The sequence below is a fragment of the Streptopelia decaocto genome (assembly GCF_964273445.1).
Source record: "Streptopelia decaocto genome assembly, chromosome: 1".
NCBI lineage: Eukaryota > Metazoa > Chordata > Aves > Columbiformes > Columbidae > Streptopelia > Streptopelia decaocto.
This window is the reverse complement of record NC_138663.1, coordinates 27,256,580-27,272,964: the sequence shown is the minus strand read 5'-3', so window position 1 is coordinate 27,272,964 and position 16,385 is coordinate 27,256,580. Positions and strand designations below refer to the sequence as shown.

General features: G+C 40.9%; 1 protein-coding gene across 4 annotated transcripts in view; it reads left to right on the top strand.

Moving 5' to 3' along the window:
• Nucleotides 1–15,643, top strand: part of MET (MET proto-oncogene, receptor tyrosine kinase) — a 91,244-nt gene extending 75,601 nt beyond the window's left edge. For 3 of the 4 annotated variants that reach the window (XM_082057053.1, XM_082057056.1, XM_082057055.1), the window contains 9 exons: nucleotides 856–1,012; nucleotides 1,803–1,943; nucleotides 4,365–4,595; nucleotides 6,987–7,067; nucleotides 7,677–7,858; nucleotides 9,433–9,542; nucleotides 12,060–12,225; nucleotides 13,125–13,261; nucleotides 13,404–15,643. In XM_082057053.1, coding sequence (XP_081913179.1) covers nucleotides 856–1,012; nucleotides 1,803–1,943; nucleotides 4,365–4,595; nucleotides 6,987–7,067; nucleotides 7,677–7,858; nucleotides 9,433–9,542; nucleotides 12,060–12,225; nucleotides 13,125–13,261; nucleotides 13,404–13,614 — 1,416 coding nt within the window. In that variant the 3' untranslated portion in view covers nucleotides 13,615–15,643. The remainder of the gene's footprint in view (nucleotides 1–855; nucleotides 1,013–1,802; nucleotides 1,944–4,364; nucleotides 4,596–6,986; nucleotides 7,068–7,676; nucleotides 7,859–9,432; nucleotides 9,543–12,059; nucleotides 12,226–13,124; nucleotides 13,262–13,403) is intronic. The other variant, XM_082057054.1, reaches the window with a different exon arrangement.
• Nucleotides 15,644–16,385: the final 742 nt, after the last annotated feature.

The window sequence follows — 16,385 nt, the reverse complement described above, 5'->3', positions numbered from 1 at the left end:
ACATGTATTTCGTATGTAGAAAAGAACACAACATAAAGGGGTTAAATAAGGTTTCTGCTTGTTTACTGGCAACGAGCCTCAGAAATTGCAGTCTGCCAAGTGAAGAAGAAAATTTGCTCTTTTGACGGGCAAATCCATCATTACAGTACCCAGAGGAATGAATTCCACAGGAGGAAGAGAAAAGATGGCCAAATGCGTTCCAACTGACTGAGCTAGCGCCGTGTGACCTGAAACAGTTTTTCCCTGTTAGCTGCTCGGTGTTTGTTTGGTTGTTGATTTTGGGGATTGTATTTTTGTTTTGCTTCTTTAAACTGTCAGCAAACTCAGAGCTGGCAAGGGACAGGCTCACGTGACCTTGGGAACTAAAATGCAGGCACGCTGTCAGCAGAGCGTTTGATGTTACACCACATTTATGCCAGAAGGACCCATATTAAAGACATTTGGGCTAGGATTTTTTCAACATATGTCTCAGCCCATATATGCATAGGCCCGTACATTTCTCTGCACCATTTGAATAAGAGTATGAATTTGGCATTTTGAATTCACATGTGGTAGCAGTGGGACCCTGTTATCCAGCGTGCGTGTGTGAGTGCGTGCCGTGTGTGTGGTGCAGCACATACAGAGCTGTGTCACTATCAGAGTTCTGGAAGGCATGTAATAAATCATTAAAAAGTAGATTTGCTTTCGCATACACCAATGTAATAATTTCTCCACTCCCAGTGTCATATCACAGTACAGCATCACAAAAGCAAAATTTAATACATATGGAAGATATCAGCTCATGCTTTCGTGTAATAATCTACTTCTTTCTTGTCTTTTGAAATCATCATGCTATTTTTTTCTGTTTTTTTTCAGTGGAAGCAAGAAGTTTTGTCAACAGTTATTGGAAAAGTGCTGATCCGGCAAGATCAGAATTTCACGGGACTAATTGCTGGAGTTGTTTCAACATCAGTTTTAATTTTGATCTTTATGGTGTTTTTCCTCTGGAGAAGGAAGAAGAAACAAATTAAAGGTCCATCTTAGTCAATTCCATCAAATAATTCCATTATCTTATCTTAGATTTTCAGTCTGACATCAATTTATGCTTTGCTTAACTGCCATGCAATGCCCTGTTGTAACCTGTCAGTAGACATTTCACAATCAAGTCTAGTGTTTACTTGCATTTCAGCCCTTGGCTCTTTCCTGAGCTGGGTGAAGGGCCACACTGTGCCAAAAGGAGGAGGATTTTGGAGGAACTCTGAGCTATTCAGAAAACTTAGTAACTTCGCTTCCCCAATCAGCCTTGGAAGAGGGGACGTGCAAATGACATGCCTGGAATTACGAGTACTTCAGCTTCATCCTATTGCTTTGTAGTCCTCCAGGCTGTGCCTAGGTTGTGCCAGACAGTGTGCTGCATTGTCCTGGTCTCCTGCTCACCCAAAGCAAGAACTTGGTCAGAGTGTGCCTCCTCTCTGGTCCCTATGTCTCGGTTTTCTTCCAGTGGGAACCACAGCACTATGCAAGAGAGAAGGAGGAGAGAAGCTGGTATATAACCAGGTCTTGTTCTGACACAGTATCGCAGTCAGATCATGAAGCTGACCCCAGAGGCTTCAAAGCCATCTTGGATCTTCCACTGTGGCCAAGAGCAGGGCTTTAACACAGCTTGTGCTGTTCAGGTAGCTGAAGTTCAGGTCCTGTGCATGGCTGCCTCAGCAACAACCTGACCTTCTCAGCGGAGCAGAATATCTTAAATAAATACCTAAATGAATGCTTGCACAGAGTAATACATGAGGATTTTCCAATATTTCTTTCTCCTCCTTCAGATCTGGGAAGCGACCTCGTGCGCTATGATGGCAGAGTGCACACTCCTCACCTGGACAGGCTGGTGAGCGCAAGGAGTGTAAGTCCAACAACAGAAATGGTCTCAAGTGAATCTGTAGACTACAGATCAACTTTTCTAGAAGGTACACCTCTATTATAAGTCTGTATGGATGATACCACTTTATACATCTTTTCATGTCTTCAGATCGTAGCTACTTTGGTCAATATCTTAATTCCACTTTTCCATCTGGTTTGTCTGTGTCTCCATTGTTTAGGACTTCCATATGGTTACAGGTTTGCTATTTGAACTGAGCTTCTCGGGTACTTCCCAAGATTAATATACAAAGGAATTTTATTTTTACTCAGGTTGGAAGAATATATAACATAGCATTAGTAAAAAATCCCTGTAAGTATTCTCCACAGGAGCTGGCAGATATAATGATTTTTAGTTATCATGGAGTTCATCACTTCATGCACAAATCTACTCTGAGAAAGTGATCTTAAGGATAGCATCAAGTGGCTGGAGATGTAGTATGTCTGAGTGACTTCATGCGGTCATTATAAAGCAGTTCTGTCAGCCCAACATGGGAAAATAAGTTTTGTAAACTGATATTCTTTTGCCTGTTCATGCTTTTCCTATGAAATGGCATGCTGTAAGATGCAGAAGTCTTCATTTTAAAAATTATGCTAAAGGGATGTGAGAACTGACAGATCAGGTGGGGGTCCATGTGTGCTGGGATCCCAGGCTCAGAAAACACACTGCTCACTTTCAGGGCTGTGGGTATGAGGGAAGAGTAACAATATGCTGAATACATTTCTGTGCCTTATAACACCATTTTAGAGTGAGAATTCTCCAGAAGAGCACTCAGCTGCACTTTTCATACCCCTTTAGGTTGAAGATATCCTTTAAGACACGTGGAGCCAGTGTTCTGTGATTACCATTAGAGTCTTTAACTATTAGGAGTTACCGTATTATGATATTTGAGATATCACATGCATTTGTTAGTCTCGGTATAGACACAGTCTTGTACTATTTCAGGTGCTGCTGTATATAACTCCATAGAAATCACTCCAAATCCTTATTGCACCTTTGCAATCCACAATCGCGGAGCTGTTTGAGAGGCAGCCCCATTCCCAGCTTCCTTTATGATTCTTTAATTGCTGCCGCCAGCTCGCACAGGAAGTTTCTTGATTGAAAGATTCCCAAAAGAAAAGGAAAGCCTGTCCCGCTGGCTAGAAGAGAAAGTGGTACTGGAGGCAAAACTGTGCAAAGGTCTTTGGTGGAAGGTAAATCTGCAGTGATCCTGGGGCCAGTGTGCACCAGGAAAGCACAGCAGAGCGCACAGCAAAGGAGGAGATGCGTTCATTTGTAGTTCCTGTAGAAATGTTCAATTACCATTAAAAAGGACAGGAGAATTAGAAAACATGCAAGTTTACATGTAGCACCTGTAAAAATTATTTTGCAACCATGGCCAGAGTATTTTACCACGATTATTAAATATATATTTGCCCTTGGTGATATAAACATAGCTCTGTAAATGTAAGAGTTTGTATTTTTGCTTATAGATAGAGCAGCACTACGTTTTCCTCAGCACCGAGTGATAACAGCCCTATATGAAAATCTCCCAATTTTTATACATTAATGTATAAAAAATGCCTGTACAACATCTTTTAGTGATAAATAGCTGATAATTTGTGTTGTTAAATTTATTCCACTTTTAAATTTTTGACCCTGGACTAAATTCTGCTCATTAACTCCACTGGAATAATTCCAGACTGACATTTGTGTAGATTAAATTTAGTTCTTTGATTCTATTACACCAAATGCTAGAAAAAATATTTTAAACAAAAGCAATTTAAAATACCTGAACATGCTGTTGACAAAAATAATTTTATCAAAAATACTCCTTGCTTGAATGAAACATTTCGATTTCTGCTATTTTAAATCAGCTGGCTCATGTTATTTTCATGAGTAGCACCAACTGTATTATCTTCAGCACTTACAGGATATGAATCACCTCTAGGCATTTCCCTGGTTGAATATTTACCATTGGATAAATATAGCTAGTCACCAGCAGTTTGGAAACCTTCATGAAATGTAAAGTTCTCTACTGAATTAGAACACAGAAATAATAAAAGGTTTCACATTTTTAATTGGTTACTACTTCCTCCTCCCAAATCACTGTCATTTTTCCAATTTACTCTTGTTACTAGAGTACTAGAGTACTAGAGTACTAGAGTACTACAATTACTAGAAATACTACAACCTACACTTGGCAAGACGTGACAAGGCTTCATTCCATCCCCTCTGAAAAGTGGAAGTTTTGCCATTCACTTGCATAAAAGTACAGCTGAGACAAGCATAAGTTTCTAGTGACATGGTTTTCCTGGAGTTTGGCAGATTAGCAATGCATATTTTCGTTTTCCCTTTGTGATTATAACTTCTGCAAAGCCAAGCCACTTCCAAACTGATAAACTCAAACCTTGCTTACCAATGAAATAAAACTCTTCATTTTCCAAGGAGAAGTCTGAAAGGATTATAACAGTTTGTGTTCATCTTGCAGATCAGTTTCCAAGCATGTCACAGAATGGATCGTGCAGACCTGCCCAGTATCCTCACTCTGACCTCTCCCCAATTCTGTCCAGCGGAGACTCAGATTTAGCCAGTCCACTTCTCCAAACTAATGTCCACATTGACATCAGTGCCTTAAACCCTGACCTGGTCAAAGAAGTGCAGCATGTGGTTATTGGTGCTGACAGCCTGATTGTGCACTTCAGCGAAGTAATAGGGAGAGGTGGGTACCACAACTCTTACCTTGCAAACTGCTGTTCTTTTTGCACACACGGTCATTATAAACCATTCCAAATAAGGTGTCTGCATGGAGGTTTTTCAGGCTTTTAACCTCTTATAGCACTGCATCCCATGCACCTAATCAAAGAGGGACCAAGGAGCTCTCCTTTCAAGTCAGATGAAGGATTGAGCATTTGATCAGTTGGAGAAGACACTAGAGGGAGGAAGATGTTTGTCATTTAATGGGGCTTCTTTCAAGTCAGAGACTTGCTGGTTCCTCCTCAGCTGCCTCATTCACCCTTTCCCAGACTACAGAAAAGTTCAGCCAGAGCTTCCGAACCTCGAGGCTGCAGAGCAGGAGTGAGGCTGCAGTGCGATATTGCACGAGCCTAAGGCACATGCCTAAATGGCAGGGGATGCCAAGGTGAGGACACCAGCAGTCTTAGAGCTTGAGAGCTGTCAAGATTGCTACATGACACTGAAATCCCCTGCGGTCACTCCTGCATTCAGTACAAGACCCCATGGGCCAGGTGAAATGCAGACACCCCTTTGCCCCCGCCAGGTTTTCCCCAGCTCTGAGCAATTCACTGTTTGTTTCCTCCTGCTGAAGGCTCTCTGTTCCCCCTCATTCGTCTCTCATCCCAGCTGCACTAATTTGTAGCTTCTGATTCACTTCCTCTTATTTTTTGTCCCTGATACAGCAAGTCTCCTATTTTTCCGAATTTCTCCCATCACCCTTTTTCCTCTACATCTCTGTAAGCAGTTCCCTCCTTCTTTCATAGCCCAAGCCAGTATTTCTGTTAGGGGCATTTGTTAAAGTCTGTGCTACTGAGTACCAGTTAGTAACCCAAGTAGAAACTGGATTTTCAGTACTTCTGCAGATCAGGCATGAAAGGTCTCTTGTTGAGTATCAGAATGCTGATAAAAAATTGGCTATAAATGATATTCCTAATGCCTCTTCTGCAGGAAAATAGCCACAAATCAAACAGTCAGTGTGTTTCCCTTCCATCTATTACACTTCATTATCCCCAAAGCAAGGGTGGGCCTTTGTCTTTTCTTTCTTATTTCAGAAAAGGCCAAGTAATTTCCCATTTTTTAAATGTTGAAAAACATCAGGAATGACACCAATATAATTAACGTTTTTTAATTTTCTCCTCCATACTAGTAATGGGCCAAACCCAAATATATTTCAGACACACCCGATCCAAGCTTTAGGATTTCTGCCCAGTCTCCAAACAATCTGTGGTCTGATGGGATTTTAGTTGCTTTTATAAAACAAACTTCGTATTAATTTTACCCCAAGCTAAAATCAAAGCCAACTGGGCTCTCACCAGCGCTTATGACTGCAACCTAGTAGAATTAATCAGATAGTCTTGTTCTCTGCAAAACTTACACTTGACAAAAAACCTAGTTTGCTTTCTAACTGCAAATATTAATATTTTTAAAGTGTCCAGTAAATACTACATCTGTGAAGGAAAGCCACCATTACATGTATGTGATTTGATCTGGATAATTAATGCACGTGTGTGAAGCTCCCAGTTCTCCCTGTGTCCCAAACAGGTCAAGTTGGCTTCTCATAGTAGGTTTTCCCGATCTGCAGATTACCCCATCTCCTTGACAGAAAAGCACAAGATCAGGAAGGATTTCCATGTCCCTGGCAGTTTATTTCACTGCTTAGACCATCAGCAAGAAGGCAAATTTCACTCATCATCTTGTAGTGACATTTTGCACTAGGAACTAGGCCATAGCAGAGCCCCCGGAGTGCTGCCCTAGTGATGTGGTCAGGCTGTGATTGGTAGAGCGACTCCCAAACCTTTCATGGCCAATACACCACTTTTCATACTCAGCATTTGCCATGGAATAGCAAGATCTGCAAGACCATAAGCCCACAGTGACCCTCCTTATGCAACTTTACACTGAAGAGGTATCAAGGCTGTACAGTCCAGTGGACCACTTAGCATGGGCTTACAGACCACCGGGAACCACCGATCCAGTGGTCAATGTAGCTCCTTTCAGCTGCTCTCTTGTGCCTTCCAGTGCCCTGCTCTGACACAGATCTAACAGGAGAGCATGGTGGGAATGGGCTGATGTGGTTTTTGTGTGCATGGTCATTACAAGAACATGAAGCAGTTGTGGTGCCAGCCTTGTCATTATTTATACACTCCATCTAGGTCAAGAAATATCAACTATGCTGCAAATAGAGTTTTCATTGTGTGTAATGATGGTTTTATGTAATTATAGTTTTATGTGTTAGTTATGAAGCATACATTACAAGTGTTGGGAACTGGACAGAAGTGGAGCGTGATCACTTTCCCAAGTATAATTGCTTCCCAGCGGAAAATACCAGAAAGCTAATTTTACTTATTAAAGCTAATCTTTCTGATTTTTTTCACAGGACATTTTGGGTGTGTGTACCATGGGACGTTGCTGGATAATGATGGCAGGAAAATCCATTGTGCTGTGAAGTCACTGAATAGTGAGTTACTAGTGAGACATTACCATAATTCCAAAGATAACCAGGGTGAACTAATTAATTACAGTGAAGTGTACTTTCACACATCAAGATTTCTTAGTTGCAGCTGGATCAGATTTATCTCTGGAGCAATTCCAATTACTTAAGATTACCAGGAGGCATTGGTATATATTTGTGCATCAAACGAAATGCCCATGTATTTCCCCTACAAAGAAAAGGACAGAGGAAAATGAGGGAAAGACAGTGTCATTTTTTATTTTACTGGCTACTGAAGATTTGTTGTTGGAAATTAAATTGCTTAAGAGCAGGCAAAGCTGCTGGAAAAACAGGAAGAGACTATGAAATTTATTAAAGGCTTTAGTCAAGTGTTGTTATTCAATTCTAAATAATTCATAATAAGAAAAAGGAGAAACAGGATTAAAATCACCAACCAAATATATTTGGTCATTGTAAGAAAACTGATGCACATAAGCTAGCTGTGGTGTGGGACGTGGGAATCATATTTGTAGCTTCTCCTGATCACATTTTTGTGCAATGACATGCTGTAGAGAAATGAACTGCTGTTTGTTTGGGTTTATTTTAATTAATTCATTTTATTACTGGATTTCTCAGGGATTACAGACCTCGAAGAAGTAGCTCAGTTTCTGAAAGAAGGAATAATCATGAAAGATTTCACTCATCCCAATGTTCTGTCACTCCTGGGAATCTGTTTGCCCAATGAAGGATCCCCCTTAGTCGTTCTTCCCTACATGAAACATGGAGATCTTCGAAACTTCATTAGGAACGAGACTCATGTAAGTACACAGTGAGGTCTACCAAACAGTAATGCGAGTCTAGCCAGGCCCTGCTCCAACACCACAGGTTAGAAGCTCTGATAATTACGGTACAGCTATAACTTGCTGCTGTTACTACACCTTAAACTTTAGCACTTGCCTAGGCTGGCACCAAGCCTGACCACAGCACTGCCACTCCTTCCCTTCCCCCTTGAATTCCTCTCTAGAATGTTTCCCAGAAATTATCAGTAATAAGTATTTCTCATTTCCCATCCATAAGCCTCTTTATAAACAAATGTGTTTATGAGATCTAAGTCAAGGGGCCCAGCCATCTGCTGGTTTAAACTGGCATGCCTCTGTTGACTTCAGCAAAGCTCTGCCAGGCGTCACCATCTGCTTTCCAGCTCCTAGGTAAGGGATCTTCATGTCCAGCTAGAGACACAGTCCCATTATCATCCATATTTTTTCTTATTATCTTAGAAAAACAGCAATTGTTATACAAACTATGAGTACTCTCTTATCAGAGATTTTCCCTATTTTCATTGAAAGACTGCAGATTTCTCAAAGGTGCCTCACCGCTTTCTCTCAAGGATGAGACCACAGGTGTAGCCTCAGGTAGCGTAAGCCCACTTTATACTGTTCTATTTCACGAATTTTACAGTGCTAGGACAGTGTAAAGCGACTTCTGAGCCAATGGGATTTCACCCCTGCCTGTATGACAATCAACAATAGCCAGTTAAATTTAAAACCAAAATGCATCTTGACAAATTGTTGGGGCCATTAAGCTTTCTGAAGTAGAGATCTCTTCCTTTTTGACCTTGTTTCATTCTACAAGCACCAGGGACCTTGTCTGTGAATAGTGCCATGGTCCTTACTGAAATAAATAGAATAACACCACAGCTGAAGGGATTGTTCCGCAGAGGAAAATGATAGTGAGCAATATCACCAAAACAAAAATCTGTGGTACCTTACCATTACATAACAAGTTATGCTGTTGGGTAAAAGAATTACAGGTTATTTTTATTTATATATTTAACGTTTTGAGTAAGGCCTAACCCATGCATTGTAGACCAGCAGAAAGAGTTACCAGTATCTGTGGAGAACCTTCTTCTAGTAACTGCTAAGGTCTCATTTACCTTTTCCATGACACCATACTGACAATAGCTTGCACTTATTTTGCCTCAAATAGAACTATCTCAATTCTTGGTCCTTTCCAGCTGATGAGCATCAAAGTCATAGTTAGCACCTTCTATGGAGCTACATGTTATTACTCTAAGTTCACAAATGTCAATTTTGTGTATCAACTGCAATGCTGAGGTTTCAGCATGCTGTTCTATAATACTTCCCAGCCCAGGTCATGCTGCTTATGCTGCAAACTCCACTCTCTGGAGTCTTTGATTTCTTAAAGTGTGTCTCCTCACTGGAGGTAAGAACTTGACCTAAACTTAACGCCAGTTTTACTACAAGCACCAACCTGTCTTGATCATTCTGGTGGCAAGATAGGTGTGTCAAAAACTGAGAGTCACAGCAAAAAAACAGTCTTCTCCTTGCACTTCTGCATTCATTGCTTCATCACAAATGTTTGTATTTTACAGAACCCAACAGTAAAAGATTTAATTGGATTTGGCCTTCAGGTCGCAAAAGGGATGAAGTACCTTGCAAGCAAAAAGTTTGTCCATAGAGACTTGGCAGCAAGAAACTGTATGTAAGTACAGACATCTAATTCCAGACACGTTATCACACTCTTCTGCGTAAGGCAGTGAGATAAGATAAAGTTTCCAGGATTTTGCTTTTTCAGTCAAAATAAGGTGTTTTTTTCCTTGCTTCATAATTATACTGATGTTTGTCTTGCATACTGATGAGCTACTCAGCTTGCTAAGGGCTTGCTTCTCACACATAAACTCTTCGAGTGTGGGAAATAAGAAAACCTGAGGTGAAAGTGTAGCCTCTCAAAATCATTGGTGAGAGAGTTTAAAAGGCATCTCCTAAGGGAAGTTAAACTGCTGTTGTCTCAACTTGCTGTGCTTCCACCCAACCTCTTCAGAAGCAGCACGTCTCTGCTGCCACACCTAGCAGGAGGGAGAGGAACACGAGAACTTTGTGAGAAAAACAGGAACACAAAGAAACACCAGTGAGACCTCTTGACAGTAATCTTTCATTACACGAGTATGAGCCTACTTTGGCTCAACTGTGCACACAAATTAACATTATAAAATCAGGGCATGCAAAAAAAGCCTTGCTAGTGTCTGGGTAGCCAGACACTTCAGTTTACACAAAGACTAACTGATACAGGAGTTGCTGGTACTGTTATGCTGAGTCATCACTTATGTTGTGAATTAATGAGGTACAGGATAAAACATTAGGGGTTTTTTTTAGCACATCATAACCTGGAACTCTGGCTGCAAAATGGTTATTCACCTGTGACATGAGATTTCTGATTCTTTTTCAAAGGGTGCACACTTTTGCAGCTGAACAGCCTCTGAAAAAGAATGTTTTCTTGCAGCTGCTGTTTTTTAAGGGATGAAAAAAGCCACAAGCAACATGATTTTCAGGTTTCCTAAGAAGAAAAGAATTGGGTTACTGGAAGTCCTGGTTCATCTAATCAAAGTCCAGATAGTGGCAACAAGACATTCCTTCTGGCCTACTGTCTCTTCCTTCAGCTAGGAGGGAACAGCTATCAGGATGACTCACATTGCCAACTGAATGGCTGCTTTTCTACTTCTGTTAATATATGGCTCAGCACTTCAGAGCCTGAAGAGCCACCACCACGTGAGAGGAAGGTGTAGAGCTGAGGACCCACATTCCCCAGTGGCCACGTGCAATCCAGCACTCAGAAGCGCAGCCCTTGCCACACTGGCAATGTCCATTAGAAAGGAAGCCGGGATGCAAATACAGCTTCCCTGGACTCTTGACTCTTTTCCAGTATCCTGGAAGAGGTGTAGGCATCTGCTCTGGCATAAACTGTCCCCTGTTGACCCATCAAAGTTGTCTCATACTCCCTTCATTGGTATTGGTTTAGTTACTCAGTCAGTACACACAGCAGATGGTTGTGTGGCGTTTAGAGGGACTTCAGCAGACCAGACAGTTGTCCAGACAGAAACCTCATCAGTTCAAGTCAGGGAAATGCCACATGTAGAGGCTGAGAGAGATGGGATTATTTAGCTTGGAGAAGGCTCAGGGGGATCTTACCCTTGTGCAAAAATACCTGATAGGGTGGAGTAAAGAAGGTGAAGCCACATTCTTCTTAGTGGTGCCCAGGGACAGGTCAAGAGGCAGTTGGCACAAACTGAAATAGAGAAAATTGCATTTAAACGTGAGAAGAAACACTTTTACTGTAAGGATGACTGAACACTGGCACAAAGTTGCCCAGAGACGTTGTAGAGTCTCCATCCTTGGAGATATTCAAAACCCAGCAGGTCATGGTCCTGGGGGTTGCAGTAGCTGACCCTGCTTTGAGCAAGGGAGGTAGTGGTGAACGATGTCCTTTCCAATTTCATCCATTCTGTGATTGTGTAATTCTGTAAAGAAGTCCAAAAGCAGGTGTTTGCTGTAGCTAGGTCTGCACATACAATGAAAGATAGGCTTAAGCATATCAACACCCATGCTCTGTCTGTTTTCTGACAATGATACCGCTTATCAGGACGAACACCAAGCTTAGGAGAAGCAAAGGCAGGGAGATCTTCTGGTACGGCTCAGCTGTAACCCCAGCAGAACTTTCCTTATACCATCATTCTTTCCCAGTACAGACACCAAACACACCCTTATTTACAGGACTACATTATAATATATGGGCAGTCACTGAGATACTGATGGGTCCTTCCTTATCCAAATTGAGAGTGAATACGAGAAGTCATGCCTTGACTTGGAAATAAAATGAGAGGTTTCTAAGGATACAGAACAAGAAACAGCTGTGGAAGAAATGATGTAGCACTCAACCAGGATGTATCTTTTTACACAGAGCAATTGTTTTAAGAGAACTGTAATTCAAATTATATTATCAAAACAATATCAGTAATTTCCTGAGTTCATTCACTGTGTTAAATGAGTGTCAAATTTACTTTGCTGCAGTTTTTGTTTCACTGTTACATTAGTTAACAGATCCAAGATAAAGTACTGCCTTCCAAAGTCACAGTCTCAAAAATGCAAGTCACTCATTATAATCCACCATCACTGTAAATCTCGCCTGATCAGTTGCAGATAATACTTCTTGTCATTTCTCTAGGTTGGATGAAAAATTCACTGTCAAGGTTGCTGATTTTGGTCTTGCTAGAGACGTCTATGATAAAGAATACTACAGTGTGCACAATAAAACAGGAGCTAAACTGCCAGTGAAATGGATGGCTTTAGAAAGTTTACAAACTCAGAAGTTCACAACAAAGTCAGATGTGGTAATGTACAAACGTATTTGTATCACGTATTAATTTATCTTTTACTGCCTGAGGCATCTCTCTAGTATTTTATGAACGGACTAACCCCAAACCTTACATTTTAATCTAACTTTAGTTCACATAAGAATAAGAGACTTTTTCTATGTCCAAAGAGGGTATTTGTCCCAATCACGAAGCAATAAGATGTTGACCTGATTATCCATTACTGCTCAGGAGCGTGTTAGGAGTTCAATCCCACGCCAAGGAAAACTAAGGATATTCCAAGAAGCCAATTTGGAGCTGAACCCTCTTACAGGAGGGGCTCTGGAAAGCTTGACAAAACAGGTTAACTTTGACACTCATAAAATTTAATAGTTCTCAAAAATACTTTATTTGCTTTATAAATACTCACTGACTGCCTACAGCAATCTCAAGTATTACCTGGCTATTTATGAAGAAAAAATTGAAGATGAAGTCATTACTTGGCTGGATCACTTTGTATCTTAGCTCTCCTTTCAATCCAGATCCAAATTAGCCTGTGATGCATAGAATTTTCACTATGTATATTCTCTTCTGTATGTATTTACACAGGGTTAGTCAGATCATCAGCTCATGTAAATTGGCAGAGCTCCATTAACCTCAAAAGAGGTCTGTCAATTTATACCAGCTAAGTAGCAGGCCTATGGGCTTTTATTTTCTTTCATTTACTTAGTTGAGCTTCTCTGGCTCTCATTTAAGTGGCTCCTCAAGTCCCTACAGCATTTATTAGCCCACTTAAAAGAAAGCTGATTGCAGTAAAATAACTTTTCAAGGGAAAAATCCGTGCATTTGAATGTTTAAATCTGTCAAACCGTGTTCTAAAACTGGAATGTAAAGCTCTCCAACCCTATCACTTATTATTTATTTCTTTGTTTTCTTAGTGGTCCTTTGGTGTGTTGTTATGGGAACTCATGACAAGAGGGGCACCACCTTATCCTGATGTGAATTCTTTTGATATAACTGTTTACTTATTACAAGGAAGAAGGCTGCTACAACCTGAATACTGCCCTGACCCACTGTAAGTAAATAGTTTGCAAAGCCTTTTGCAAATGCTGGTGATTCTGATATTATAGTAAGTAAGACTGTGGGAGGAAAGGGTTGGGTTTTTTTTCCTTTTTACAGAATTTCATAATTGAATACTTCTTTTATCTGAATGGCAGGTATGAAGTCATGCTGAAATGCTGGCATCCAAAACCTGAGATGCGTCCAGCATTTTCTGAACTTGTTTCAAAAATATCAACAATCTTCTCCACGTTTATTGGAGAACACTACGTTCATGTCAATGCTACTTATGTCAACGTGAAGTGCATTGCTCCCTATCCTTCTCTTTTATCATCACAAGACAACACAGACATGGATGTTGACACATGACGGGTATGTCTGAAACTGAGGAAAATTCATTCTTAGTGGTATGAACAAAAAGCAAAACATTTTGTCCACTCGTTTTTACTGCCTGGTCTTTGTGAGAACACTGTTGCACATGTTTATGTTGTTGCCCAAGTTGCACTAGTACAAGGACATGATATCACTGTTTCAGGCTATGGGATTCTATAAACCATAACAGTCATTTCCAGGTATTTGGAGAACTGCATCAGTTTACCAAATGGAAACGTTGTGTGCTACCACCCAGAGCTAGTTCCCACTAGCTCTCATTAATGTGTACTCAGACCCAAGAACAAAGATGCATCATTAATGCCATGAAGGAGAACGTAGAATACCAATCAGTACAGCTGGAAGGACTGTTACTGTTGCATGTATGTTAGGATAATGAGCAGAGCAGAAACGGTTTTGACACAAAAGGCTCAGACAAGCAGCAAGCATTACAAGAATTTTAAATGTATTTTTCTCCCGCACAGTCCAAACTTTGGATTTTTGCACTATATCAACAAGATTTCTTAGAACATAGCCAGGAGAGCCAGCCTCATGGTCAATGTCTTAATAGAAATCAACAGCAACAGTGTGCAGTAAAATAAGTATGTCAGCCTTGCCAGTCATCTGGTGTAGTCAGACGGTACATAAAATGAAGGGAAAATGATCTAGCTTAAAGCATTCCTAGTGACAACTTTATCCCAACAACCAACCACTTCTTTGAATAACTGCCTGTATCGACAGATTTCTTGCTGAAAAAAATGCAAAGTCTCCATTATTTCAATAAAGAATTAACCACTCTCTGAGAAGAAAAACTTGAAGGCCTCCACAGTAAATGCCAGGCTAATCCCTGGGATGTAGTAACGTGGGCTGCATGACTCCGGAGACAGAGGAGACAGGCCGGCTGGCAGCCTGGTGGAGCTGCTGGCTGGTGAGTCACAGGGCGAGCAGCTGAAGCTCTGACACCTACCCTGGGGTGGAGCTGCCGGCAGAGGTGAGTAAAGAGCGGAGGTGCCGCAGCCAGCCCTGACCTACAGAGACGGTAACTTCTTCCTGCCAGCCCTGAGGAGCTGAGAAGACCCATCAAAAGAAGACAACAGCTTTAGCCCGCTCCCCCCCCTCCCCCCCCAAGCCTCTTTGTGGATCACACAACCCAGTGAATTATGATACCTACTTTTGTTTCTAAATTACGACCAGAAAAACAGTTTTGAAAAGAGATGGTAAATAAAACTTCATTCATTAGAATAGAGTGCTATAGCTTTAGGGCAAGCATCACATGTCATTTCTCTTCCTGTGGAATTCTGTGCATACTACTGTATAGCTTGTTTAGTATACGATAGAACTGGGTTTGTTCGTGTAAACACATAAAGTATTCTATTTTTATATTAAAAAAAAAGGTTTATTTTTAATGACATTTACAAAGTTTGGTTAGACCACGAAATACTGCACTGTGAACATTTCAGAAAATGTAAGTCAATGTACATGGTTCATAAATTGTAGCAACCTTACAAAAATACTGTGTAAATATTAAAAAGGAAAAGAACTGTTTGTAAACACACTCCACCCGAAGTAGTATAATATCTCTGTTGCTGCAAGCCAACCATTTTAAGATCCTTAAAGAGAGGTGGTGCAGATAAAGAACCGATAGAAGGGAGACATATTGTTCTTGGGAGACAGCGTTATAACTGAAGGATTTATAATGAGGGCAGAGTGTGTAGGCAAACTATGAGCAGATAATATTGTATTGTGTTTCATCACCACTTTCATTTCAGAAACGAACTTTCATGTCTGCTGAGAGCAATACTACTTGTAGATTGCTCAAGGACAAAAGGCTTCGCTGCAGGCAAAAAAAAAAATCATCTCTATGGTTGTTAAAACTGCTAAGGAAGTTTGTAACACATAGATTTGGAGAAGATACTCCAATACTTGTAAATACATGCTTGAGGAAAGCTGCAATGTGAAACAGAGGACGTTTTTACTATTTATGAACTTTTGCTTAATAAAGTTAATGTTGTGTCTGGGACACTTGTAAGAATACGTGATTCTGACAAAGATTTGATGTTAGTAAGTTCATATATCTGCAAAAGAGCTGAATGGTACTTATGTTTATAGTTGTTGTTATGACCTAATAAACATGTTATTAAAATGAACTATTGTAATACTTTACACTCCGAGTGCTGTAATTACTGTTAACGTTTGGCTGTTAAGCAGATAAAAGTCAATATGCTTTTTCTGACTAACATAGGAAGAGCAACCTGTGGAGAGAGAGGAAACAACTCAGAAACATAAAAATCTGGAGAGTGCCCAAATAAATCAAACATGCAGTTCATCAGCCTCCTACCCATTAATAGATGCCTCAGAGAAAAGTGCAGAGTATTGTGTCCTGAACAATCGTAGCACAGCTCGTTTGGTTAGAAAGTCTCTTCCCTAACCACAGGCTGCCGCCATGCAGACCTTAAAATTCTTCATGCACTCAGTGTTGGGCGTGACATTTGAAGCTCGTAATTTTGGCATCATTAAGTTGCTGCTTGGCCCAACAAGGATCTCAGCACTTGTGCTCACCATCCAAGCTCCCTCATCAGTTGTGACCCACAAGAAACGTGAAGCACCTGAAGCCATGTCCCTCATGGTCATCCATCACATTTCATCTCTGCGAGGTGCTTTGTACCTGTGACGCCTGAAGTGAGAAGGCGTTGCTGTCCCCAGGGGTCTTGGCTCTTGTGGGAAGCAGGAGCCAGCCCCGCTGTTCCCCCACACATCTCCCCCCCTTTACA